General features: G+C 34.9%; 1 protein-coding gene across 1 annotated transcript in view; it reads right to left on the bottom strand.

Moving 5' to 3' along the window:
• Positions 1 to 11,061: 11,061 nt before the first annotated feature.
• LOC145661925 (uncharacterized) overlaps positions 11,062 to 27,062 on the bottom strand; it is a 160,524-nt gene continuing 144,523 nt past the window's right edge. The window contains exons 7-8 of the mRNA XM_081727274.1: positions 20,814 to 21,032; positions 11,062 to 15,269 (exon numbers count right to left, since the gene is read on the bottom strand). Coding sequence (XP_081583400.1) covers positions 14,765 to 15,269; positions 20,814 to 21,032 — 724 coding nt within the window. The 3' untranslated portion in view covers positions 11,062 to 14,764. The remainder of the gene's footprint in view (positions 15,270 to 20,813; positions 21,033 to 27,062) is intronic.

Genomic DNA, 27,062 nt, shown 5'->3' with positions numbered 1-27,062 from the left:
ATGGTATAGAACGGGAACCAACACATTTCATTATTTCATTAGTTTGGGGATTAAGGAGCTGAAGGAAGCGGGTTTGAGAGCGAGGATATAGAACACGTACAAGGTCGTTTGATTGAGTTATTAGAAACTTGCTAAACCTACAAAATGTTGCTGCATAACATAAGGAAAGAAATGTTTTTCAATAAATGAAAGAATGTACTTGTAAGATAATAATAATGCTATCTAAAAAGACACAACAATGTTGCAAAAGGCATCTACCAGTTTTGGCACAACATGGAACTAGTCACTGATACTAAACCATTCTACAAATATCAGCCAAGTCCAGTACTTGAAAATCATAGATACAAAATTTACTGGGATCGAATGCGACATTACTATTATCAATAAAATTGGCCAAGAAGTAACCATTATAGATGTAGCACTATCCTTGACTCATTACATATGTGCAATATTCAGTACGAAAACAAGCAGGACTGACGAAATCAAAATGTTATGTAAATGTCAGAATGTTACAGTAAGACCAATCATTATCTCTACTACAATAATAGTTCCTAAACGTACAGTGACACAACTTGTACACATAAACGCTAAATATCTTCTAACAGACTTGGAAAATCAGTAACACTAGACACTTGTCATACGGTCAAGAAATTCTTTAGAGAAGAAAATCTCTTCAAATAATCTGCACTTGCCAGAGACGGCCGTCAGATTATTAAACTGAAACCTGTTTAAATCCAAATACAGCAATAATAATAATAATAATAATAATAATAATAATAATAATAATAATAATAATAATAATAATAATAATAATAATAATAATAATAATAATAAAACTAAGCTCATCTAGTGGGTACTCGTGCATTGAGATGTGGAGTCCGAGTAAGATTCTCGGTGGGATAACTTTGGAATTTCAACTCATTTGAAGAGTTTCCATTCACACTTTAAATCGTATATGTAACCCCCGTAACGACTCAGTGCTCTAAAGGGATGCTAAACTATACACAACCAACCAAAATAAGCTAAGTCAGAAAGAAATGACACGTCATAACTGTAGGCAGGTCATTACTTTAAAGTACAACTTTGAGAAATTTATTTAAGTGAACTGTTAAAACTATCTTTATTACGTTCGAACCCGGCATTAACAAGTCTGATTGTTATTTTTGTAGCTTGAGTTTCAATTTCACAAAGAAAGTAATGAGGCGGTACCTATAATATTTACACCTGACCTGACTGTTCACGCAAATATGTTGTTTCCTGAACGCTTTTAAACTCTCTGAATGATCGTACTTAATAAAAAAAGAGGGGGGGGGGAAGATATGCATCCACTTAAATTCACTTTACAGCGTTGAGTTATGAGATGTGACAAAAACTAATATATATAACAAGGACTACGAAGATTTTGTGGCATGAAATAATGGGAGATAAGTCAAATATAGTGTTCTGGTTATAAAATCACTACATGTTTCGTCCTATCTCGTACAGATTTTGTTCAACCGATGCATTTATTCACGCATATTATATAGTGAATATTGTACTAGAAACACTGTTTTCATCAAAATCTGCAGAAGGATACTTGAAATGCTTATACATTTCATAGAATGTTTTTTCCCTACCATCCATTTCTTCGTGAGGATTTACAGCTTGATGTGTTTTCACAGATGATGAAAACCATGGCATCCATGACATGAACCTAAAAACTAATCATCAAACCGACTTATCATTGAAACTCCTTTCGAAGATATGGTGCTGCTATTAAATAGCCTAAGTCTGTTGGGTATGAAATTTTGTTAGTGTGTAAATAACAGTAATGATGAAAAGTCACAGGTAATCTTTCAGAATTCATAAGTCTTATTTTATTTGTATTGGATGTCTGGAAACCATAACTCTTTCGCTTTGTACCAAGTTTTGAATGTTTTTGGAAAAAGCAATTGAGCAGTTGATAATATAAGTGCTGACTCGCTTGATTCACGAATCTCTGCCGCGATTCTAATTCTTTTTAGCCTCAACGGCGACAGAGATTGGTGAGCTAAGCTTCTAGAGCTCCATATTCCTCCTTCAATCTTATTGATTGATTGATTTGTATTTAAGTTCTTTGTCAGCAGTAAGTCTATAGAGGGAATTAAACCTGTGTAGCGCGTTGAATACTTCCACACTAGGAATCAAACTCAGGACCTCTTTTACCGTTGAAATATGTATTAGTCAATTTGTTTTCATTGAAAAAGAAATCATACAAAAAATACCCATTTGTATTCTTTATTTTGAATTTTTCTCTTGTTAATTGATTTAATTTTGACTTAATTGATTGAATTTTCTCAATTTTTTATAATTTTTATTTCCGGTGGTGACACTGAAAAGATATTATAACTTCTTCAGGCCAGGCATACTGAGTGAAGATTTTCCTCATTCACACCACGCAAAAGCCTGGATAATACTTAAACAATGATCCCAGGTCACTTCCTTCCTTTCGCATTCTCTTCTTCTACAATTTCCACGACACTGTGATCGTTGACGGCGTCATCTTCATATGTTTGAGAGGCTAACATAGCAATAAATACCGAAAGCACAGAAATCTAATTACTAATTTGTACTCCTAGCTATACTTCTCATATTTTGCAAGCTATACAGACACAAACATAGAACCACAGACCCTAAGAGCACAAGATGTGCTAGGCATATGCCATTTACGTGTCCCAGCTACTTTTTAGGCACCCGACGCTTGGTACATTTCATACTCATGTGCTAAGTATGTACTTCAGGTACTTACAGTTTTAGATACTTGTTACACCTAATTGATATTTGCAACTATGTACCACAAATATAGCATTTACATACCTGGCTTAGTTTCGCACTCTAATAGTTATTTGATTTTATGTCGTCATTTGGGACACACAGACACACACACACACACACACACACACATATATATATATATATATATATATATATATATATATATATATATATATATATATATATATATATATATATATATATATATATATATATATAATGTTCTAGGTACGTCCTTCAGGTACATACTGTTTCAGAATGTGCTAGGCATTCGCCATTTAGATGTCCTAAATTCATCTCCCACATTTGATGAATTTGTTGCTTCTTTTTTCAAGCGATTGTGTTCTAGAAGCAATAAACGCATCAACATTATTAGATGGCAACTGTCGCCGATCATTTGAAAATGTATATGGAAGAACCATGAAATAAAGTAGACAATCATCAATTTTGTAATAAAATTACATGGCAAGCAGATTTTGTCTGATCCCAAACGGTTATAGTCGAATATATGCACTCTGATTACCCGAATGCAAAAGACCTCAATAATTTACCCCTCTACAAGCGACGTTCTCTTCATCCCTTCCGTGGTCAAGTCGGAAGAGCACGTGGCTAATAATCCAAAGGTTGGTGATTCACACCCACCCTAGGGTAATCCTACATTTTTTTACTTGTTTAAAGTGTTGTTTAGACTCGCCTTAATGTAAACACATTACACATACAGGCGATTTAACATATTTTTGGGAGTAATTTTGTGGTTCATTAACGCTTATGGCATGGGGAATATAACTAGGCACGTTCCCCAGGTACATGTCAGGCATGTGCCTAGGGGCGGACATAGACTGTGACTATCACTTGTCATCCATGTGATTTCTTTCTCATAAGTATATAAGGCACATACTGAACACATTCCCACGTACTTGAGGGAATATGATAGGCATATGCCTGCTATGTAATTGTGCTATTAGAGGAGGCCAGTTAAGAAATGCGTATACTCTTCAGTTAAACTCTAACTCTGGAAAAAATGCACCTCGTAATCTAGAGTCGAACGCTACACATCTATATACACTCATCTATATAAACTCGCTACTAGATTAACGTGAAGAATTCTCATACTTATCATATTCTTTGGTATGAAAAGTTGAATGGTACCATTACATTTTAAACTTCCTTCGAAAATTTAACGTATTTTTTATATGAAATATCCAATAATGTTATTTAATCTGCAAATAATAAGAAAGTAAAAATTAAAAATAAAATAATGTAAATGTGAAGTTGTATGAAATTGGGTTTGATTACACGCGCTTTAATGTTTGCGTCATAATCCTATTTATTTCATCATCACGTTTCATTCTTAATCTGATTCACGCTTTCACAAAGAATTAACTAAGATTTGGAATATTCCACGGTAGTCGATCTACTCGATATAGTGTCATAAACATCGTATTTTCTATAATGATCTTAGAATGCCAGTAAGTTCATAGTTAGCTGTTGCAGATTTCCTGAGCAAGTTGATTCTCAAAACGTTGCTCAACGAGAGAGATTTTAGTGACTCAAGTTATAGAGAGATATGTATGTAATAATTTGTAGTAGGGATGATCACAAAGTCCCGGTTCCGGCGAGGAACCGGTTCTTGGAGATCCGGTTTTCAGAACCGGTTCCAGATCTGGATCCGAAAACCCGTTTCCAAAACCGGATCTTAAGAACCGGTTCCAGATCTGGATCCGAAAACCCGTTTCCAAAACCGGATCTTAAGAACCGGTTCCAGATCTGGATCCGAAAACCTGGTTCCAGAACCGGATCTTAGGAACAGGTTCCAGACCTGGATCCGAAGCCTTCCAAAGACCCGTAAAAGAGACATAAAGTTCACCTTCAAAACACTGCAAAGAGGACCATGCGCTTGTGCAATCCCCGCCCAGACACGCTTGGCCCCCAGAAAAAAATTGGTTCACCAGTGGGTGTTTAGGCAAATGAGTTGGTCAGTTTGCCTGTTTAGCCAATGAGTTTGTCAGTTACCCAGTTTATTTAGCCAAATGAGACAAGCGGCCGCCGCCTGGGCGCCTGTCTGTCGCTTCCACCATTTCATCTAGTACACTGTCCACAGCCTGCCAGCAGCTCGGGTTTAGCGTAGAGATAGTCACAAAGTTTCGGTTCAAGCGGAACTGGTTCCACGAGGAACCGGTTCTTGGAGATCCGGTTTACAGACCCGAAAACCAGTTCCACCAGGAACCTCTTCTGGCCATCCCTAATTTGTAGGATAGTCATAATGGAAAATCTGTACTGTACGGCTTATATAGGAAAACTTGGATATTCTATATGAATTTATGAATTTGCTTCCTTTGCCCTTTGAATGACCTCAACCAAATTAATGCTAATGGGGATAATTTGAAAACGTTTTATAAAATATACGCCATGTTGAGACAAAAATACAGCAATGGAAGACGTAAGCATGGAACTAAATGTAAGCATGATCTATAACTAGAGAAATTGAATAATTGAATGAATGAAATCCAGAATCATTCTAATCATTTTGTGTATTGATTTTTGAGTTTTAGCATTTAGTATTGGGTTCTGAAACTGAGTATACGTTAAAACACCATTTATGCCTCATCTGCTACAAAAAGATTTTTTGTTATTAAATTGATGTTTACGTTTTACTAGATACATATGTATATTATGTAGAGCTTAAAATGGAGATTTTTTCTCTTGAATGAAATATTCATTTCTGTCTGCTGTGGTAACAAATTATTTTTTAATATCGTAGTACTTCATCTGGACTCAATTCATAAATCACTTTCTTCTAGAGTCTTCGTTTATTATTATTATTATTATTATTATTATTATTATTATTATTATTATTATTATTATTATTATTATTATTATTATTATTATATCACGTACGGGACTCTGTTTACAATTAACACGTGCATGTACTTACAAATAACGCTTCATCCGTCCCACTACAAACTACTACATATTCAGACAACAAGTACACCAGCGCTACCGCTACACTGGGGCAGCTTTAAAACCAAGATGACCTCCATATCTGATATCAGTCTTTGACTGATCTAACTCCATTCTCTTAGCTTGCTTGGAGCTTTGAGAGGTACCTAACTCAAGCCTTCTAGCTTGTCTGGAGCTCTAAGGCCTTCTGAACCTACTCCACTCTGCTTGGCTTTAGCATTGTGGGATTCCGAACAGCAACTACCCAGTTTGTGGAGTTTTGTAGCTTTCTAACATCTCTGTGCTTGCGAGGAGCTTTGTAGCTTTCAGCCCTTTCTCTACTTCTTTGGAGCATTAAGAATCCCAAAGTCCACCCCACTTAGTTTGCGTGTAACTCTATGGGAATCCTTCCCTAGGCTACCTGGGCTTTGAGACACCTATTTATCTTAGTTATTTCAGAATTTTATACTTTTATAGTGACATTGTATCATACTGTTTATAACAGAAAATTTTGTACTAAAACTGGAAGTGGGAGAAAACGATTTCCATATGTTAATACCGTATCCCCTACCTACTTAGCAGAACTTCACATTATCATTAAGCTAGTAAAAATAACTTGGTTGGCCTGGAGTTTTAGCAGATCAGCTCCGAATCTATACGTAGAAAATTAGCATACGTAGAATCTATACGGAAATTATACGTAGAAAATTTGCACATGGACATCTAACAACCATCTTTGTATCCTTTACAGATATTTTTTATGTGTTTGAAGTCTGTCCCGGATTGATGAAAAAGAATTTGCATGAGCTATGGCATTTATTGGGTTCTTTCTTTGTTCTTTGAATTGATTTTTATATTTTGTGAAATTCCTTTAATTATAATACTATTTATAACATCTGAAGCCAAGAATTTCCTTTGTGATGTTTGTTAATAAATGGCGAAGATCTTAGGTTTCAGTTTTTGCTCCCTTTGATGACTTTATTTCAAAAACGAAAGCACTTTAGAATTCATTTCATTAGCAACAAGAGGATTCTTTTATAAGCATTGTTCTTTTTGCTTTGTTTTTGTTTCTGTAACAAAGATGAAAGTTATAAGAATGTTTGATTGTTTTCCATAAACATTCCATGTAGAAATATATTACACAAGTTTGTTTGTCAAAATGAAAAAAGCAAAGTATTCCTGACCGTTTAATAATCAGCACTGAGTCAAACAAAAGAAATATTTACATTGTATTTGTGCATTAATATAAGTATATACATCAAACAATAAGTTTTCGGATTTTTTTTTAAAAAAAATTACGAGTTGCTTCTGTTTTCATTATTATAAAAACAGAATGAAATGGAGAACTTTTGGAGGACAATTTGGTAAATTAAATATCAGACTAGAAAAATAATTTAAAGAAAAGGCTAATCAATATAATAAATACAATGAGAAAGAAAGTATATGGCGTATGTAAAAAGCTAGGTTACATAATATAAATAGTGTACTTTTTCAACTGAAGCCTTTACCTGAAAAAGTATATTTTATAGTACTTTCCATATAAGTGTTCCGAATAAATGTACTTTCCGTACGAACGAAAGAACTGTATATAGACGTTCCGGATCTCACATACAGATAGTCGATCGTATGCAGCATATAGCTCACGTATCTAACATACGTATATATATATGTAATATACGGAAAACTGTTACATGTCAGACATCCTGCAACGGCATGATGTAATACCTAAGCGAATAAAAGTATGTAGCGTATGAATAACGTATGCTCCATACTGATTTCCGTAGAAAACATAAATAAAAAAATGAAATGAAATCTTTGAGTTTTACGTATCACGGTTATGCCGGTTAGGCTAAAGGAGAAATTGATAATGAGTAATGAATGAAATGGTGGAATGCAGAAAGTGGGAGGAAACGGAAGGACCCCCTAGAAAACCCACGCACACGGTGTTTGTCCACCACAAAGTTCGCTTGGCGGGGGCTGGGATCGAACCCGGGACCCCAAGCACCAGAGGTGAACGCTCTCCCATTGAGCCACCGCGGCTCCCAGGAAACATAAAGATTATGTATATTTGTACAATATACCGCTGTCCAGAGAATGAATTTTTCTCAGTGTAAATTAATAGAGAGAACAGTTTCAATTGACGTGTTCAGTGCACAAGGAAATTATGTCCACAGTTTTGGATATTTTGTATATATTTCAACTGAAAGATCTCTATCTGAAGTTCCTTTCAGAAAGTAAATAAGATTCATAACTAGTTATTGTGAATACCACATATAAGGAAAGAAACCTGTGTAAACCTCTCTATGTAATTATAAACTTTGTCTCCTTTTTTCTACAACTTTAATAATTGGATTTGATTCCGCTGTTTCCTGAATGCTCCAGTTAGATTTTTGGTCTACAATGTATACGTAATTTAAGTGAAAAAAGTTTATAGAAACACCGGAATCACAACCAATAAAATCCGGATTTATGAATTGAATTGCAAACTCTTAAAGGTACAATATTAGCTCCATGTCAGGGATTTATAAAACGTCGACAGTAGAAGAATTGTGCTTTCGGTTTTATTTTATTCGCTGTTGCTGTTTCTGTTTGTTTTATTTTATTTAAATTCTTTTCTATGAATTTTAAAAAAAATATTGTCATAGACAAGAAAACCAAAGAATGAGTGTCAATGATGTACACTCATTCTTTCAACCTCTCATCTTAATGTTGTCAATGATCACGAACAAGTTACATTTCAGCTTATAAGGAATGATTTTCCGCTGCTGACTAATGACTAAAATAAGCTAAATGTTGTTTCAAATGAAGTAATTGATAAGTGACTCTCATGTAGCCTTTGTGAACATGTGTCGTAGCAGTAATTTTAGTTCAATTTTGTGATCTTGATTAAGTATACGTGCTATTTCAATTAGTAAATGACACTCCAACAGACTAAATATTTCGAGAGAACTGACATCAAGATACCTTTAGTTGTCTCATATAATTATTTTCGGTGGAATTAATGCAATTCTTATGACGTAACACATTAAGAAAATAATATCAAAGGTTCCACTCACAACTATGCTTTTGCTTTCTTGTACTTTTATCATTCTGCGGACAAGAGTAAACAAATAAACACACGTTGATTCATAGACGACTAACACATTTCTATACTTATTAATTCGCACTTGAGTACAATACAATCGTCCGATTTAGTTTCAAATTGAACCGCGACTGTGGGAATTTTATCGCGTGTCAACCACTTGTACATCGAGGTCACTTGTCACTAGACAGTGCTTGTACTCATCGAGATTGGCAGCTGTTCCCACCAGCTGCGTTAGACTTCTCGTTTCCAATTGGATAGTCCGCTGTAACGTCATAGTTTGCTGTTCAAATTCTCAGTTAGCCCCCCTTTACATACAGTAAGAAGATTTCAGGAAACCTATTATTGATGGAAGACAGTGGTGATAAGGAAACAAGGGGTAGTCGATAACTTTGCAGATACAATACTGGTGGAGTCATGACTAAGAAAACACTGCCAACCTTCTTTCAAAGCATTCCACTTTCTTCATTCCTCCCCTTTTTTGCTCAACATGTTCTCTTTCTCCTGAATCTGACCACAAAAATCTGCTCGTACAGTCAAATTCGGCGAGTTGGAAATGACTGCGTTAGACGTTATATAGTTGCAGTACGCGCTAAGACATCGATTCTTCCTTATAAATAACTAGTGGATTGCGAAATCAATCGCAACTACACACAACTATATCTGAGAAAATTTTGGATTCGCCGATTCTCTCAAAGAAATACGATAAATACGATACTGGCATTAATTGAAAATAATTGAATGAATCTCTTAGGAACAAAAGGAGCTAGTATAGTCGATATTCACTGCAAGTATGACTGATGACGGCAAGGCTCAACGAAGTGATCACCTGGTAAATAATTGAACCATCTGTCGCAAATAGACTCGATACTTGTACTCAATGTGTGAAAGAGCTCAAAAGAAATTACAGTTAAAACATTTATGATTTGAATAGTTGCTCGGACGAGAAAATAAATATATGAAGCAATGCCATTGGTTACAGGAGCTCATCATGGGAAATCCTAGAACACTACACATTGCATGATTCACAGAAAAGGCTATATTATCTGGTAGCTTTTTCAATTCATAAGCACAGGTACAAACACAGTTGAAATTAACGCACTGTTCTGAAATCCCTGATCATTAATTAGAAACCAAATTTTGGTGAACCATATCTGTACGTGGTACACATGTTCATGGAATTCGTTGAGTAGCTGGATGGTACGGACCTGAGTGAAGACAGTACTAAACGAGACTCCATGTTTCATTACATTGATTGGAGTTTAGTTATGTTTCAAAATCGAGGTTACGTGAAACGTGAACTTACATCTAACGAGGAATACGAATGACATAAGCTCCCGCCGGGAATCGAACGCGGCTGCTCCGCACTGGGGATGTGTACGCTATCCACATAATAAAGAAGGAACTCATGTCATATTTCAAGGGAGTTCCTGGAGCTGATTTCCTGTTTTTTTGAGAAGTGGTCTTGTTGCCAAAAATCAGTGTCCACCAACATCATTCACCTCATCATTTAGACTTACTTAAAATGCAGTGTACACACCAAATGTCCATAAACACTAGACAATTTGACTAAGAATTTTACACACGAGGTCAGTAACATTGACAACATAGCAGAAATCAGTCAGGGACATGAAACGACGTTTTCAGCTCCGTCTTCAGCAGAAATGTGAACAAATTCTGCAGTTGCTATAAACGTTAAAAATCCTCCGAAGGTACTTTTCATTTGCAGACATATTCTTGTTATTAGTGTCACTTATGTTCGAATAAATTAATGTGCTAGTTTTATATGAGTGACCCTGATTAACATGTAGAAAAAAACAGCATTACGATGAATTTAAACAAACGTGTACTATGATCTAGTTTTGAGACTGAATTATGGCTATATTTTTTCGTCGAAACACTCACAGTTCAGGTTCGGACAAACTGTGTTGCAGTGCTTATTCTATGAACTGAGTTTGCTACTAGCTTATAATTACTTCTTTCTGTTATATTATATCAGACCCTTACGTGCAAATTCCTTTCGTTTGCTTAGAATATTTTATTTCTTACCCATCTGCTTCGTATTCATAAAAACAGAAAAAAAGGTAAGAAGTACATGAGTAGGAATCTTCATTATAATTAATTATATTAGTTAAAATTATCTGAGAATTTTTTAGCAATTCAAACACATTTAATTGTTAATAAGTGCATTTTCTTTTAAAAAATATCAAATAAAAAGAGTTTAGTTAGATTCACACAATGTTTATTATTAGTTAAATACATCAAATGTAGTTCGTATAATTCACAAAAATTCTAAAATATACATTATTAGAACTATGATACAAAAATGTACAAAAACATCATATAGCTGTAACAGTTCAGAGACTATGGCATTATTGAGTAATCACAAATAGATCAGTTCAGATAAAATAAAAGGAGATTAAAAAGGCTTATATTTATAATGAATTATAAAGTCATATCCAACACTATGCTCCGAAGATGATATGGGACGCTAGAACTTTCCAAGTGTATTAACTGTACTCCGGACCGTACTTAATTTTTTGGTTTCCGAGGTCATTAATAATAGCACTTACTCGTCCCTGGGGCTAAGAAAACTTTATGTCCCCCGAATTTGCTCGTATTCATTTATGTGTAAACAAAAATTAACAAAATGAAAAGACTTGATGTTTTACGTTGGCAGCAAATAAGCAATACCTCAGCTCTTTCTATGCCAGTAGCGTCGAAACAAGAAAACTAGCTCGCACCTTGGTACGGACAATGTTTTCAGTACAGATTTAATTTAAATTTCTCTCTCGTGGACAGAGTGTCTTTCCTCTTATGCTATTTCAATCTTGATTTTTTGTAAGCTTCGGCTGGGATCCTGACATTTGTGCATAAATACGGACTTGAGTATATAATATATGTGGACATATCACAAGTAAAGCTCAGAAACTGGTATACTGCAATTTATTCGGATAAAGCTAGCATCACATAAACTCTTGGCTATGAAAGGAAGACTGGATGGATCTACAGTCTATAGTGTAGCCAACCCCATTTGGATGAAGTATATGTTTTATTCCTAACACATTTTATAGATACTGAATGATTATATGAGAAGTGAAATAGGTATAAGAACGACATTTTAAAGAATGAAAGTAATTAAGCAAATTGGAATGCCAATACATTACTATGACATTAGTAAACAGACGTCTGTGGGGAAACACTTGGCCCAGTATGGAAACATCGAACGTATGCCAATAGACGATGCACATAACATAGGTGGCACTAGAAGTGCAAACATGCGGTACAGTAAATTGCACTACGTCATTCCGACATGGTTCTGAGCAGCAGAAAGAAGTTTACTCAAGATAGTATAATTAGAAATTATGACTGTGGTTAACACACTAACCTTGCAGTCTTAAATATGCCGTTAGCAACTGTTAAAACGATTATAAACCGTTTGAATGGAACGGAAAGCCATGCATACATTCAAGATTGTGTCAATCGATCAACACAACTACTGAAAAATGCAGACACCATAATTGAAAAGACTCACCCATTCAACTCTATCAACTAAATCTTAGTTGAAGTTGACATGTCGATATGAACCATTCGCGGTACTTCCTTAGTGCGGCAGTGGACCGTCAATCATCGAAACAAGGATTCTGCTGCAAGGCCACCAGCGATGCTGCGAAAAACAAAATGGGGCACAGTCGCGAGCTGCAAGAAGCTACTATTTTGTAGCCATGTTACATTCACCAATGAAAGCCAATTTTCAAATTCTTCTGCATCGTTCGCCAGTGGGTACGGAAGTGGCTGACGTACTACAATTCAACCATAGTGTGGTAAACTACATTGATATTAGCATCATGGTGCGATGTGCAATTTGCAAAGAGGGTAATTTTAGCCTCATTATTTATTATGCATACAATAATATTGCGAAATATATGAAGGTATTGCAAACTGAATTTTTGCATTGGTTTGAGACAGACGAACTATCACATGAAAACACGTAATACATAAACGACAGGACACTATGCTATAGGGCAAAACTGGTTATTTACTGGAATGTGCAAGATATGGTTAAAAAGCTCTGTCGTTGTACGATAATATCTGAAATTCAATTATATAGAAAATGTTTGGTATCTCTACAACTAAATTGCATAATTGAGCACAAACCCTCAGTAAACCATTACTTGAGGTTCTTACTTGATGAATAACATCTCAATGAATGTAATCGATTTATTACTTAATACCATACTACCAAAGACGGAAACTTTCTGTACGGGATATCCTTCTCACCCTACCCTTGCTCCTTTGCCGTGCTAACATTCACCCAGACTCACTAAAAATGGAACTTGGAGTAACATGTGGGCAAAGATGGTCGAATCGCGAAACCTTAAATGATGCGGTAGAGAGAGTGTAGAGCAACAAATCCACCTATCCCTAGGGCCATCCATGACTTGCCCTTAATGAAACTGATCTTAGTTTTTATTATCTAATAATTTATCTTTACATTTCCGAAAAATCTATCTTATTTTAAACGATTTATATTCTTTATTCAAATTCATTGAAGTTAGATTATCCAAAGGGAACGGTCATTTTAAACCTAGAACTTTTCAAACTGACTGATTGCAATTATTCTGCAATTGATTCCACACTAGCGTTACCTGAGAGACTTTTAGATAAAATATTCGAATTCAGCTTTCACTATCAAAAGGCATTATTTGTCTATGGGATCTCTGAGACAATAGAAAAGTTAGTTAGTTGCATGAAAAATTAAGAATCATAAATTTATTTCATAAGTCACACAAAATCTTTACCCTTTCAAAATTTAGATCTTTCCTGAAAATGATTTCTCTCAATACATTATGGATTTTCTTAAAAGATCCGTTCTTATTCTACCATATTGATATATTAATTGTGAACAAATATACACACACTTGACAAAATAAAACTACGTATGATGTAACGTTTAGATACTATTGTGTCATCTTTATCAGGCATGAAAATACCTTTCAGACACACGAGAATTATTTGCTAGTGAAGCAAGATTGGTGTGGCAATTTACTTCCATAGTTCTAAAACGTTACGCTATACCTGTGCATTGTCTTTCTTTATGAAATTTATATCATTTTCTGAATTAGTACCAGTTTAATATAGATGTCCACAAAGCCGACGCCGAATAGAATTTAATGTATAGCTAGTGATTACACGTTCTTGTATTTTACAATGCGCAGTAGTTTGAAAAGACTATGTATTATCACGAAAAGATATACTTTTATGTACAGTAGAAACAAAAATTATAATACAATATAACAGTTATTATATGAAATTTAAAAGAATGTTAATTCATACATTTACACTCAAATATGTAATGATCATAAGAGTCTCATTATTGATATTAATCAGCTTATTAAAAGCATGTTCTGTCTCTTTTCATGCACACACACATATATACATAAACGAGCATAAAGAGCTGAACAGCACAAGTTCTACAAAGTTATAAATGTTAGTCCTCTTGTTTCTAATTTCACAAAGAAAGAAACATTTATGATACAAAGTATTTTACACATGTTGGTCGGAAAGTAACTTCGCGGTAACGTACGTTGTTTCGATCCATACATGGTGTCTCTTACCGATATATGCACTACTTGGTATCTTAACATTCTTGATGTAATATCTATAACAGTGAAATATTAGCAGTACACCTTTTAAGGCCATAATATCAAAGGAAACAAAAATACTTTCACTTCGTAAACAGCTATGGCGCTTTTTTTCTTTGAAAGATGTTTTATTACGTTTCCCATTTGCTCGTGCAAGCAATGCTGTCCATATTGAATTAATGAGATGAACTAAAGCACAGCTCTTTAAAGTGCTGCAGAACGTATTGAGTCTTTCCTTATCAGGCAAACCTGTTTTTGAAATTTATCACTAAAATTTTTAGCAACACAAACTTTCATTTTTTTTTTACTTTTTCCGTGGCTTTGGTGTAACAACAATATGCCCTGAAGGTTTGGAAGTTGAAGACGACGTTCCATGATGAGCTGAAGGCGTAGATGAAGACGTAGGTGGCCTCTTGGGTCGATCAGGCAGTGCTCGACGGTGTTCGGTATTCAGCTCTGGTGCAAATGGTAACGCATGAGGATTAAACGTATGAATCACAGCATGCCCCTTAGTTCCTACAACTGGAGGAGGTTTATGAGGAACTGGAACAGGTAAAGCATGGTGGACCTCTTGATGATGATGTACGTGATGGTGTGGAGGTGGAGGAAGATGATGGTGATGATGATGAGGAGGACCTGGGATTAAAACGTTCTTGGTTAAGTGACAGGAGCACGCCACTGGTAACTTAAAACTATCAATGTGAAATCCTTCTTCGTACGTATAGGCCAACATTCTGACGAAGTTATATTTTTGGATGCATCGTGGACGCAAAGCTTTGTCCACGTAACTACAAGGAGCATTTGGGTATCTAGAAAAAGAATACAAAAGGAGATTAATAATGCTTTTAACTTTAGTGAACAACTTGTGATATCACAATTTGCTAGTTTTCACAACAATAAATGCGAAGTGGAGGAGTTACCAGGTAAGGTGATGATGATAAAATACAGCAATGGTAAGCAAGTAAGAATGTCGATAGTGTAGTTGATGGTTTTGCATGCATGCGCGCAACTTAGTTTTGCGACTACGTGCACAAAGCAGAGCATTTGCTTTTTCCATTCTGCTACCTAATCTTCTTCCTTACTCTGTTCTAATATTGCTCTCTGATATTTCTCAGATTGTAAAAGCACGCTCCAAAGTTATACATGAGCCAATATGAAATAACTCATCTTCTGACAACTGTTATTTATTAAAAATAGCAAAACAGCTGATATCAAAATTGAATAGTCAATTCTAATCAAAGTAATTCATTTGCTATATTGAAATTCATCTAATATTTTATGATTACTTATTTAACAATGTATATTTTCATCAGATATACATTACATCATGTAAAATATGTGTTATTGTTATACAGGGATTTCTTCTAATTAATTGAGAATTATCTACACGACATTATCATATGATACAAATAATCACATAAAAATGGATGAATTCATACACAACGCTTTTTGTTAACTTCGAAATGGCAAAGTATCATACTATGTATATACATTTCGATAGAAGAGCATGTTTTCAGTAAAGCTACAGCCAATTGTAATATAATTGATCCACAGAATTTCATCTTTTAAAAAAAGAATTACAGATGACAGTGATCATACCAGCTTCTAAAAGGCGATAGAAGAGAAAAAAAAATCTTATGATCATGGAGAAAAACAAATTCGAAAGTTCGAAAGATTGAGAGGTTTTTGTTAGGGTTTGTAAGGTTTCGGACAAAGTGTTAATTAAGAATAATCGAACAAAGTGTGGAGACATTGAATCACAACTGAATACCTTATTATCTTATTTTTAAATAATGTATGAAGTGGTTGATAGTGAAACATTTGTGAATGTTGGAATTTTAGTCATTAGTGGCTGATGTTGTTATAAGGGATACGAACTAAGGTAATTTCGAAGAGTTTGTAGAAGTAAATTGTACCAATCTCGATAATGGATGGTTTTGTTTACAGGAAAGTTGTAATTAACATAACAGCTTGCGAAAGGAGAACGAACAGAATGATGAAATATTACTCCATAGGTGGCATATAGAACAAAAAATATATATCCTTGACGCTACCACATTAAAAAGGACATTATCTTTGGAAAAGATAATCCAGTATGGTTCCATTTATTGGATTGCCACTCCAAGCATGGTTCAAAAATCGCGCTCTAGGTTTGCTCATAGTCATATTCCGATCAGAGAAGCTATCACCTAACCTCTCTCGTATTACTGCATCAAGTTCCGCATTAAATAAGGTTATATCTCTGTGATTCGTCGCGGATTTCACAAAGTTGCAATTTCTTGAGTTGAGTTGAGTTTATTTTCAGTTTAACGCCCCTTTTAGCAGGCTATATGGGACAGGAAATACTGATTAATGATGAATCCAAACCACATGAGCTCTCGCAGCTACAATTCTGTGGAACCCAAGAATGTTATGTGATAAAGAGACTTGAGGCATATGCCTAGTTCAGTATCGACTCACACAGTTTAAGGCCGCCGATTCACTTCCAGTAAGGAAGAAAGAATTTCAATAGTGTGGTTCTTAGTTTGGAGTCTTCCTAAATATAATCAATGCCTTCCTATAACAATTTCGCTCATTGTACAGTTCGATATAATACTTTGTGCTCAAAATATGGCTCACGGAGTACCTGGAAATAACCCTGTCTCCTGCGAATATGTGTCACTTCAATGTTGATCCAGTTACGTTGTTCCACCCTAGTTAACATTTCGTTAGGGCCCTTCAACTCTGATTAGGATGGTAGAAATTAACAACTCTAATTCAAGACATTGGAATATTGTATTGGACATGACCAAACTTTCTCCTTTACCACATTTGCTCGTCAAAGTTTCTATGATCATCTATGGCTGTCTGACTCATGGACTTTACATGGAGGAGTGTTGCCAATACTTTTATCCAACATTTGTTGTATTATGTTCGGCAAATATTGAAATCGTTATTAAAATATGTCAGAGATCTTCTGCAACATTAGTATATGCCAATGTTGCTATGCATTTATATTTTCTAAAAGAGTCCATCTAGACAGAGAAGGCATCTGTGTTTTAAAGTTCACAGTGCAGTACATCAGAAATTCAACATGTAGTTTAAGGATACCCTACATAGCAATAAGTCTGTCTACAAAAGAAATTTAAACATACTAAATTTGTAAAATGGTATAAACAATGAAAGGCTTTCAGAATCAAAGGTATGGATGAGACAGATTTGGGAAGTATGACTGAAAATTTCAAGAAAACCAACATCTCTTGAGAACTTTCTTCAACTCGGTGTTTCCAAACTCATAACATGAAGAGTTCTTCGAAAATGTTAACATATGAAACCATACTGGATTCAGTTTCTACGAGCTAACGACAAACGTCTGAGACAAGTGTTTTGCATTAATGTGTAGCATCGTATTGACGCTAATGATGTTAATGTAATGTGGCATATCACACAAAGCTTTATAGCTTATACGTATGCCTTCATTAAGAATTGTTATTACAGAAGTCTCATTTTTTGACTACATTTTTGTGTGTAAAATTCTGGAATCTATTACCGGTATTTCTGCATGATATTTTCTAAGAAAACTTGCGATCCTACAGGCGAATCTTCATACCATTATAGAGTTATGCTCTACTCCTACAGATTTTGCTTTATTTTCTATATAACATAGTTCAATAGATTCTAAAAAATTTACATTAGTCTTCAAGTTTAAGCAGCTATTTAAATTAAGACAATAAAGAAAATGACAATTAGAAATAAAGCATAAAAAACTTTATAAATCGTAATACTGTTTATTCACTGAAAAAATGTTTCATATATCAAAGGAACGTGCCTACAAAGTTTCATCTTTTTGTGGTTACTCAACTGTCTATTCCTCCTATATAGTAGTACCCCAATTTCTACTGCACTTTCGAAACCATATTTTGTATGACAGTAATTTATATAAACATCCTTTATGTTTTGTATTTCTTGTCCTCAACTATTGCCACAATATTTATTTATTTCTCTTGGCACATGTGATAAAATACTTGTACAACGCAAGTATCAAGGTGTAGCTCTGTTGTGTTTCATTCTCTCTGCTCTCTTAAAGAAATATACGCTCGATAAAATATAACTTAAACATCTAAAGTGTCGCTCTGATGTGCATCGCTTCCTCTGCCTCTCTCTCTCTCAACAAAATGTACGTGCCAACATTGAATGATATTTTAGTTTTTGCTGTTTCCATCAACGTTATGACTAGCTGTTTACACTCTACTGTTGTCAAACAATAGTTAAATAAGCTATGTTGGTCTAAGGAGAGGAAGGTTTCAGTCGGTGTTTTAGAAGGAAAATTTCAGAAAATAGGAAAGAGAAAAGAAATCTGTTGACCCTCAGAAAGTCTCTTGGCGGTATTGAGAGAGAATTCGTTAATCAAGCGTTAGTCACACGATTAGTTACCGTTATATTATCTCTGTACTAAGAAGGGTGTACTTTTTGGAATTCAGTCTGCTTGGAGCTCAGCTGATAAGTTGATTTGGGTATGATTAACTAATATAACTCCAATATTTCGAGTGAGAAAAATAAATTTAGCAACTACAGAAATCTAGGCGTGTGCATACCTTAGGCTGAAAAAACGAAAATACTTGAAATACGAAATTCGTAATATTTTCTTTGCGGTTTGACATCACAACAACTTATAAATAGTTACGAAATCAACTTATGATGGTGTATTCATTTCTGAGGGATGTATTTACTGAGGGAAATAATAGAAGTCAAATTAATATTAGCGACAATAGATGGCTTATGTTGTAATTATGAGGGAAGATAATTTATCGATCATTTTATATGTATCTCTCAGAAAACTGTAAATTTTCTACTGATCTCTTACTGTTCTCTTTAAGAAACAGTTTTGCTATTGTAAAGGATTTGGCTTAATAGCTGCTTTATAGTTAACTCAACAGATGAGATGAAAGGGAAGAAAGACAAGTAATTAATTGTCTTTGTGTTCTCATAATGTAAGTTTATTGTGGCTATACCGTGGTTAAACCGGAGTACCTTCTGCTCTAAATTAATTAGTCGGATGTGATTAACTTAGGCAAGTACTACGTGTTAGTCAGAGTTTGTGAATACACTTCTGATAACCATGCGTTAGTCAAACCTTAGTATGGCGCTAATCATATGTCTAAAGACTCTGCATAAGGCGTCCTATGATTATTTACTTAATAATATACAAATACTAAACACTTGCATTTTGCTACACTTCTCTGATTCTTTGATATATTTTATTGGCAACAAGTTTTACTTCTCGATCTGGTAGAGAGCAGTGGTGCTAGAATTATTTGAATATGCGTTCCCAATGATGGAACAATTGTTCCAATAACATATTTAGATCGAATATTCAAAAGAACCCGTAAGTCTTGAACAACAGTGTTTGAGTAATTAGATTTGAGGCATGGAAAACATTAGACTCTGAGGCCTAAGATCGAGAGAAATATTTCAATACGATTCAAGGAGAAATAATACATATTAATGATTAATTAATTACAAAAACATGACGCGTTCAGTGCACAAGCGAATCAAGTCCACATTTGTTGGCTTTAGACATATTCCGAACATATAAGATTTCTGAAGCTCATACTATGTCTTAAAATGTACACGTCCAGATGTTATATTGTAATGGAAAAACAGTGGCAACCGCTGGACTACCACTATGTATGGCCTGTACATAATCCAGCCTGCATTCTTCCCTACCGCTATGTACGGCTTGTACAGCGGTGGACACTTCTAAATGGTACAGCCATATGGAGATTTACGGCTAAGGTGCACCATTTAGAAGTGTCCACCGCTGTACATAGCTGGTTCCAACAGCTGAGGAGGAAATATTCTTGCATGGTAATGACCACGAAAACGTACGAATGATTCTGGTTGGAGAGAACCGAAGTCTAGAGCACGAAATCTTTACAAGCAATGAGGAAAACACGATCGTTATGCCATCTGTTGTTGAGAGTACGAACCTCGGCTATTTATGAGACGTGTGTTTTTGTTCTTGTGAACCATGCAGGCATTAGTCCAACACTCTAACCGCAAGACTATAGGACATCCAAATGAGAATTTCAATAATTTTAAAACAATTGTGGTATTAGTAACTAATGTAGTTGATGACTTTTTGTACTATTTGTTACCTGATGGTCTCCACTTAGCATGGTCATGAGGTTCTGCACTATATCTATAGGGTTGGGATTCAAGGGGTTAATATTTCCATGTACTTCAACACACCGTATGAACTTTATATTTGGAGTTGATTTCCTTGTGCTCTAAACGCTTCATATAAATACCTGAGTAATAGTGAGTGAAATTAGCACAAACTGTTCATTTCCAATTTAGAAAAGTATACGTACATGCATTGCTCTATCCTCTGGGTTTGTGTAACTTTCTCCAGCGGATATGAGTGTCCCTTGGCCGCTGGGTCTTTATGCTCATGAGGGTGTTTCGGTAGATTGACGATGATCTTCCACTCACCATATGTATTTTTAGCTCTCTTTGGTCTGGCATAAAATATATGTGATGGACAGATGTAACCTCCTCGTTTATAATACTCTTCATAGTAAGCATACCCACTGAGTAAAAAGAAAGTAAATATCTTTATTAATAATGCGTTTATAATACTCATACAAAAAATTAAAAAATAAAAATAAAAGATAGAAAAAAGGGAAGAAAGAAGTTAAACTATATTAAATTTTTAAAACGGCAAACATACTTATGGCTTGTAATATGCTGAACGTCTCGCTTTGAGTCATATTTAAATGCACGGCAGCTCTATAATAGCAAAGAATTACCCTCTGCACAGAACTGCAAAATTTGTTCCATTCCGTCCAGCACTTCAAAAAAACTCTACACTTTCCAAATAATAAATAAATAAATCTGATAGAAACGTACTTATATTAGTAATCCATGTTATAGTTTCGTCAATTATAATTGTTTTTATCAGATAAATGAAATAAATATGTCTGATACGAGTATGTTACGGAAACTGCAACACGAATTATTAAACTAAAGGCTTTCTTTAGTCAGATTTGAATTTTTAAAGATAAATATTGTAAAGTAAACAAAATTTAAACATATATATATTTTTTTTAAAAAAATATTTTAACTGTTATAAAATAAAAAAGCAACAATCCTGCTATTTATTTAAAGAAATAAAAACAGCTAACAAAACATCACAATACAGTTATAAAAGTTTTCCTATAAAAATAACAAAATAAAAAATATCATTAAAAATTCTGAGTTGAACTCTTCGCTACAACCAGGAAGCACCCAAATTCCAAAAAAATGGTAGTTCTATTAGGGTAGGGTGAGTTAACTCCGGGAGTTTGAATTAAAATCTAAAAGTGAAAAATAAATGTTAGGAAATCATTAAAACTAAATTAACCAGTGAATATTACATCCATTTACAATGTTAAATAAACATAAGAGTTATGTTTCTGTGTCATTACAATTTAGTAAACTTTTGTAATTAAAACCATTTCGAGTCATAAGAGGTTGTGGTATGATATCAAAAATTTCTTAAATAAAAAGTTGCTATTATTTCGTTTCTTACTTTAAGAAGTTCATTAAATACATAAGTTGTCTTAATACACGGTGTTAAAATTTGTAATGAGTTGTGCTTTATTCCCAAGCATGAAAGTTTCTAAACTATTAAGTTATTTCAATTTAATTTTTTAAAGCACACATTATGATAGATGAATCCGGTTTTATCTATTTATGTACTATTAGCTATTTATGTACGATTTAAAATGCACTATTATCACTAAACATAACAGTGAAATGTAGTGATATAGTGTTGTACATAATTGAAGCTACATGTGCTGAAAATGTACAATAGAGAAGTCTGATAGGTGACAATAAAGGGTAAAAAAGTATCCATTAGAAACAAGTGAGGATTTTGCGTTATAGGTCTGTAGCCCCGATGAATAAGCAGTCATGAAAACAAAATGATACACGCGAGGAAACGAACATGGGTTTTCTAATTCTTTAAACTGGTTATCTTATCAATATTTGGAAAAGTACTTTCTTGGTTTCTGTCTTTGGTGTTAAGTGACATATTCTTTTACTTTCTCTCGTACATACCATATGATTATGTTTGTACACTGTAATATTACCATGTACACATTGGAAATATAACTCTTTTGTTACTACCTCATTTCGTTTCTAGTCGGCCAGGATAGCCGTGTGGTCTAGAAGCTGGACAACTGACATATTAGGGATCGCGGGTTCCAATCTCGCCTCGGACATGTTTTTGTTGTACTTTTCACCTTGCATTTCATTGTAATCTTTCTCTTTCATAGTGATTCGCATCCCACTTTACACTTCTATATAGATTCGGAGCTGATACAGGATGTAAAAATTTCATCACTCAATTTAGTTTTTTAAATGGATCAATATTTTGTGGCACTTTTGACATTTTGCTATGTTATACTATCTGTGTTGTGCATTTAAACTAAATTCATAGTACGAGACCCAGATTCCTTTATTATCATCTGTTGCCACGTATCAGACTTCTCCATTGTACATTTTCAGCACACATAGTTCCAATTGTGTGGAACACTGTATCACTACACTTCAGTGTTTTGTTTAGTGATAATAGTGCATTTTAAATCTCTGTACACTTGCATATGGTGCTATTTCAAACAAAATATTTTATGCTAAGTTGGCAGCACTGCTTCACCTATGGCAACATTGTTTATGGTTTTCGATAGGGCATTTTATTCTCATTATATTGTGTAACTTTTGTTTTGATTGCTTTAACGGTTTTCAAGATATTTATTTTAAACGTACATAATTCTATGGTATAATTTTTTGGATATTCAAATTTTTAAGCCCAGTAGCTTTTATTTCTCTGGTCCATAGCACCTTAAATTTTGCACATTTTCATTTATCATGATGCTCTATCAGATGTGGTATGTGTCAATCAGGTTTTAGCGACAACTTGTGGGACCCTCGAGTGTAAGTTCGCATTCTCAGTATACAACACAGAGGGAACAAGGAGAATATATCAAACCTAGCGTTTACAAAGTCGTAGTGACAGGAAAACATCCGTAACCGAAAGCTTTGCTGATACACTACTTGCGTGTCCATGAGTAATCGTACCTAACCAAAATCTGTTTCATTTATCCATTTATCTCCTCTGTCCCTTTTTTCTCAAACATCTCCCTTTGTCTGAGCTCTGATTGTAAAATTCTACTCCTACGTTACACACTGTAGTCCTCATGGCAGGAACATGGCTTTCATGATTGGCTCATGAAGGTGTCTAAACCACAGTCCTGCTCAAATTCAATACCTAAAGTTGAGAGGTTTGAAGTGGCGTGAGATTGAGGGGAGTGAGGTTGAAAAGTAGGAAGGGAGCGTGAGGTGAGAGAAAGTGAGGCCGAGTGACAGTGAAGTGCTATTAGAGTAAGGGTGAGCGAGGTTGAGGGGTGGTGAGGGAGAGTAAGACTGATAGTTTTTTTCTGATTTGGGGTTCGGGGGGTGTGAGATTAAGAAAGAGCAAGGTTGAAGGGTACTGTGGGGAGCTTGAGGGTGAGAGAAATGACGGTGAGGTGATTAAAGTGAAGCTGAGTGAGTTTGAGGGGTGGTGAGGGAGCATTAGGGCAATAGCAAATTTCTTACTTAAGGTTGAGGGGCGTAAGGGTAAGAGGAAGTGAGATTGAAAGGTAGTGTGGAATGTGAGGGTGAGGGCAAGTGAGATCGAGGGACAGTGAGCTGCTGTTAGAGTGAGGGTGAGCGAGGTTGAGGGGTGGTGAGGGAGCGTAAGAATGATAGCAAGGTTCTGGCTTGAGGTTGATGGGATGTGAGATTGAGGAGGAGTAAGATTGATGGGTAGTGTGGGGAATTGGGGGTGAAGGCAAGTGAGGCCGAGGGACAGTGAGCTGCCGTTAGAGTGAGGGTGAGCAAGGTTGAGGAATGATGAGGGAGCATAAGGATGATAGCAAGGTTCTGACTTGAGGTTTAGGGGGTAAGGTTGAAGGGTAATATGAGGGCGTGAGAGTGAGGGAAAGAGAGGCCGAGAGGAGGCAGCTGCTGATAGAGTGAGGATTAACGTGCTTGATGAGTGGTGAGGGATTCTAAGGGTGATAGCATGTTTCTGACTTGAGGTTGAGGAGGGTAGTGTGGAAGCATGAAGGTGAGGGAAAGTGAGGCCGAGGGACGGTGAAGTACTGTTAGAGTGAGAGTGAGTGAAGTTGATGGATGGTGAGGGAGCGTAAGGGTGATAGTAAATTTCTCCCTTGAGGTAGAGGGGTGGTAAGGGTGAGAGCGAATGAGGTTAATCGGTCATGAGAAGGCATATGGGTGAGGGAAAGTGAGGTTGAAGGCAAACTTATGCCTTGAGACTACATTTGAGTGAGGTTTGCAAGGAGCACCTACCTGTATTATTTCCTTCCAGTCTTGCATTGATCAAATACTTAATTGGATAACTAACCGCATTTAGCCTTTATTATTAGTCTTAATTTCCCTAATTGGATTTTAAAGCAAAATAATAGTAAAACAATTAAAGTGGGTAATTGAGAAACACATTTATATTGAATACTGAAATAATCGACGCGGATAAAATTTTGTAATTGAAGATTAGTAAACTGTATAACCAATTTTATATAATCTTTCAATCAAAATATTTTATGCTATTATTTACATTTTATAAAATAAGATCATCAACTCACGGAAAAAGCAAATATAATTTTACATTGTGTACTGTGCTTTGATTAAAATAATTCGGTTTTCAATTATTATATACTAATCTGATCACAAAATATTATTTGAAACTATTTTCCTATTTGGAAAATTAATTAATTCTAAATTGTATGAGTAAATAATAACCAATTAGGAAACAAATAATTACTTTTTTTTGTAATAAAACGAAACAAAAATAAAAGGGTAAATATAAATTAATTCAAACTTTGTTTAATGCAAACAACAAATGAACAGCAATCCGGAAACATGTCCAAAAGAATGTAGGAGACGTGATCAATAAAGTTTTGGGACTATTGGGGAAAATTTGTGCTATATGTATGAAACTTTCGTAGTATATGGTTGAAGGTTGTATTGCTTAATTCTTGCATTCCTTGGTATTAGAAATTTGATATGATAACTTGAATAAATAAAAGATGCTAATCGCTATCCAGAAACAGGATCGAGATGAACGTGTATTTGCAGCGTTGGTTCTGTTTGAATCCAATGAGAACTACTTTTACAATAATCTTGTGACCATGTAAATACCGTGTATCATCGTGGTTTAGAGACTAAAGCTGACAGTAAACAATGGAACATTCAAATATGACCGTGTAAAGTTTACTACTAATAAACTTATGCAGTCAGTTTCTGGGGTGGCAAGGGTGAAATCCACACTGATTAACTAGTTTGTGCCCATATTGAGAGTGGAATATATATAAGAGAATTCTGGTGCTAAACTTCGTGCTGCTGCGAAGGTAAATCGAAGAGACATCATAAACAAGTTGTTTGAGTATTAGATTCTAGTAGTCTTACCCAGAAAGTCAAGAAAACATTGTTTCACAAAGCCTATTTTACCCCTTCGTCGTCCGCTATATTCCCTTGACATATTATTTTGTTCTAACAAGGAAGCAATTGTTGATAGACAGTCATTTTTCTTCGGATACTATAAGGTCTTTTCCATGTGGAACCTTATTTTTTAATCAATATGCCGCTTCATACAAAGTAGGGCTTTGAAACTGAAAGATCATTTGGAGAAATGTATTACTTTGTTCCAACAAGTGTCTCTTCTTCTTTTCAATAATATCTATTTTTTTCTCTTTTCCTCCATCGTTTCTAACGCTGTCTTATTCGTTTTCACTCTTCACAACTAATTCTCTTCATTCTTCTCCACACCTATATTTAGAAAGCTTCCAATCGCTTTACATCATTTTTGCATAATATCCGTGTTTCTGACCCATATAGATCATTACTCCACACGAAGCATTTTATTGACTTTTTTCTCAATTCTTAATTCAAGGTCCCACAAAAGAGACTTTTCTTCCTCTTAAAGACTTCTTTCGATATTTCTATCCTTGCTTTTATTTCACGTTTACACTTCATATTCATCAGTAATAATATTACGCAGGCATCGAAAACTAGTAACCTGTTTTATTTTCTCCCCTCCTACTTCTATATTTGACACCGACCGCTTCGTTCCAATCACCATGAATTTTGTCTTTCACACAGCTTATGATAACTGAAAAAAGAGTGAAGATATTGCACAAAAGCATACCCTCAACGGCAACATTATACTATGTTAGTATGCAATATCAACTAAGAACACATCTTTATGTAATAATTTATACAGACACATACATAGTCGTGGTCATACGTTCTTCTTTTATGACTAGAAAAATGTGAGGACTGGAAATTAATTTTTACTACATTTAGAAGGTTAGAAAAATTTACACTTAACAACGAACTATTCACTTTAACGTATAAGGAAAGAAGTATCATTCTATTGGGGATCGATTCTCGTTTGTTCTGACAATCCTACTGTTGCCTGAGAAACAACGAACAATGCCTCTCTTATGTTGTGCTCTATCGATCGCTCTGTAAATGTAAGATACGAGTCATAAATACGGCATGAACAAGAAAGAAAA

Source organism: Thermobia domestica, chromosome 10 (genome assembly GCF_964235325.1).
Source record: "Thermobia domestica chromosome 10, izTheDome1.hap1.1, whole genome shotgun sequence".
In the NCBI taxonomy this organism is placed as follows: Eukaryota; Metazoa; Arthropoda; class Insecta; order Zygentoma; family Lepismatidae; genus Thermobia; species Thermobia domestica.
Note: the sequence above shows the minus strand (reverse complement) of the source record. Positions and strands in the feature narration are given on the sequence as shown.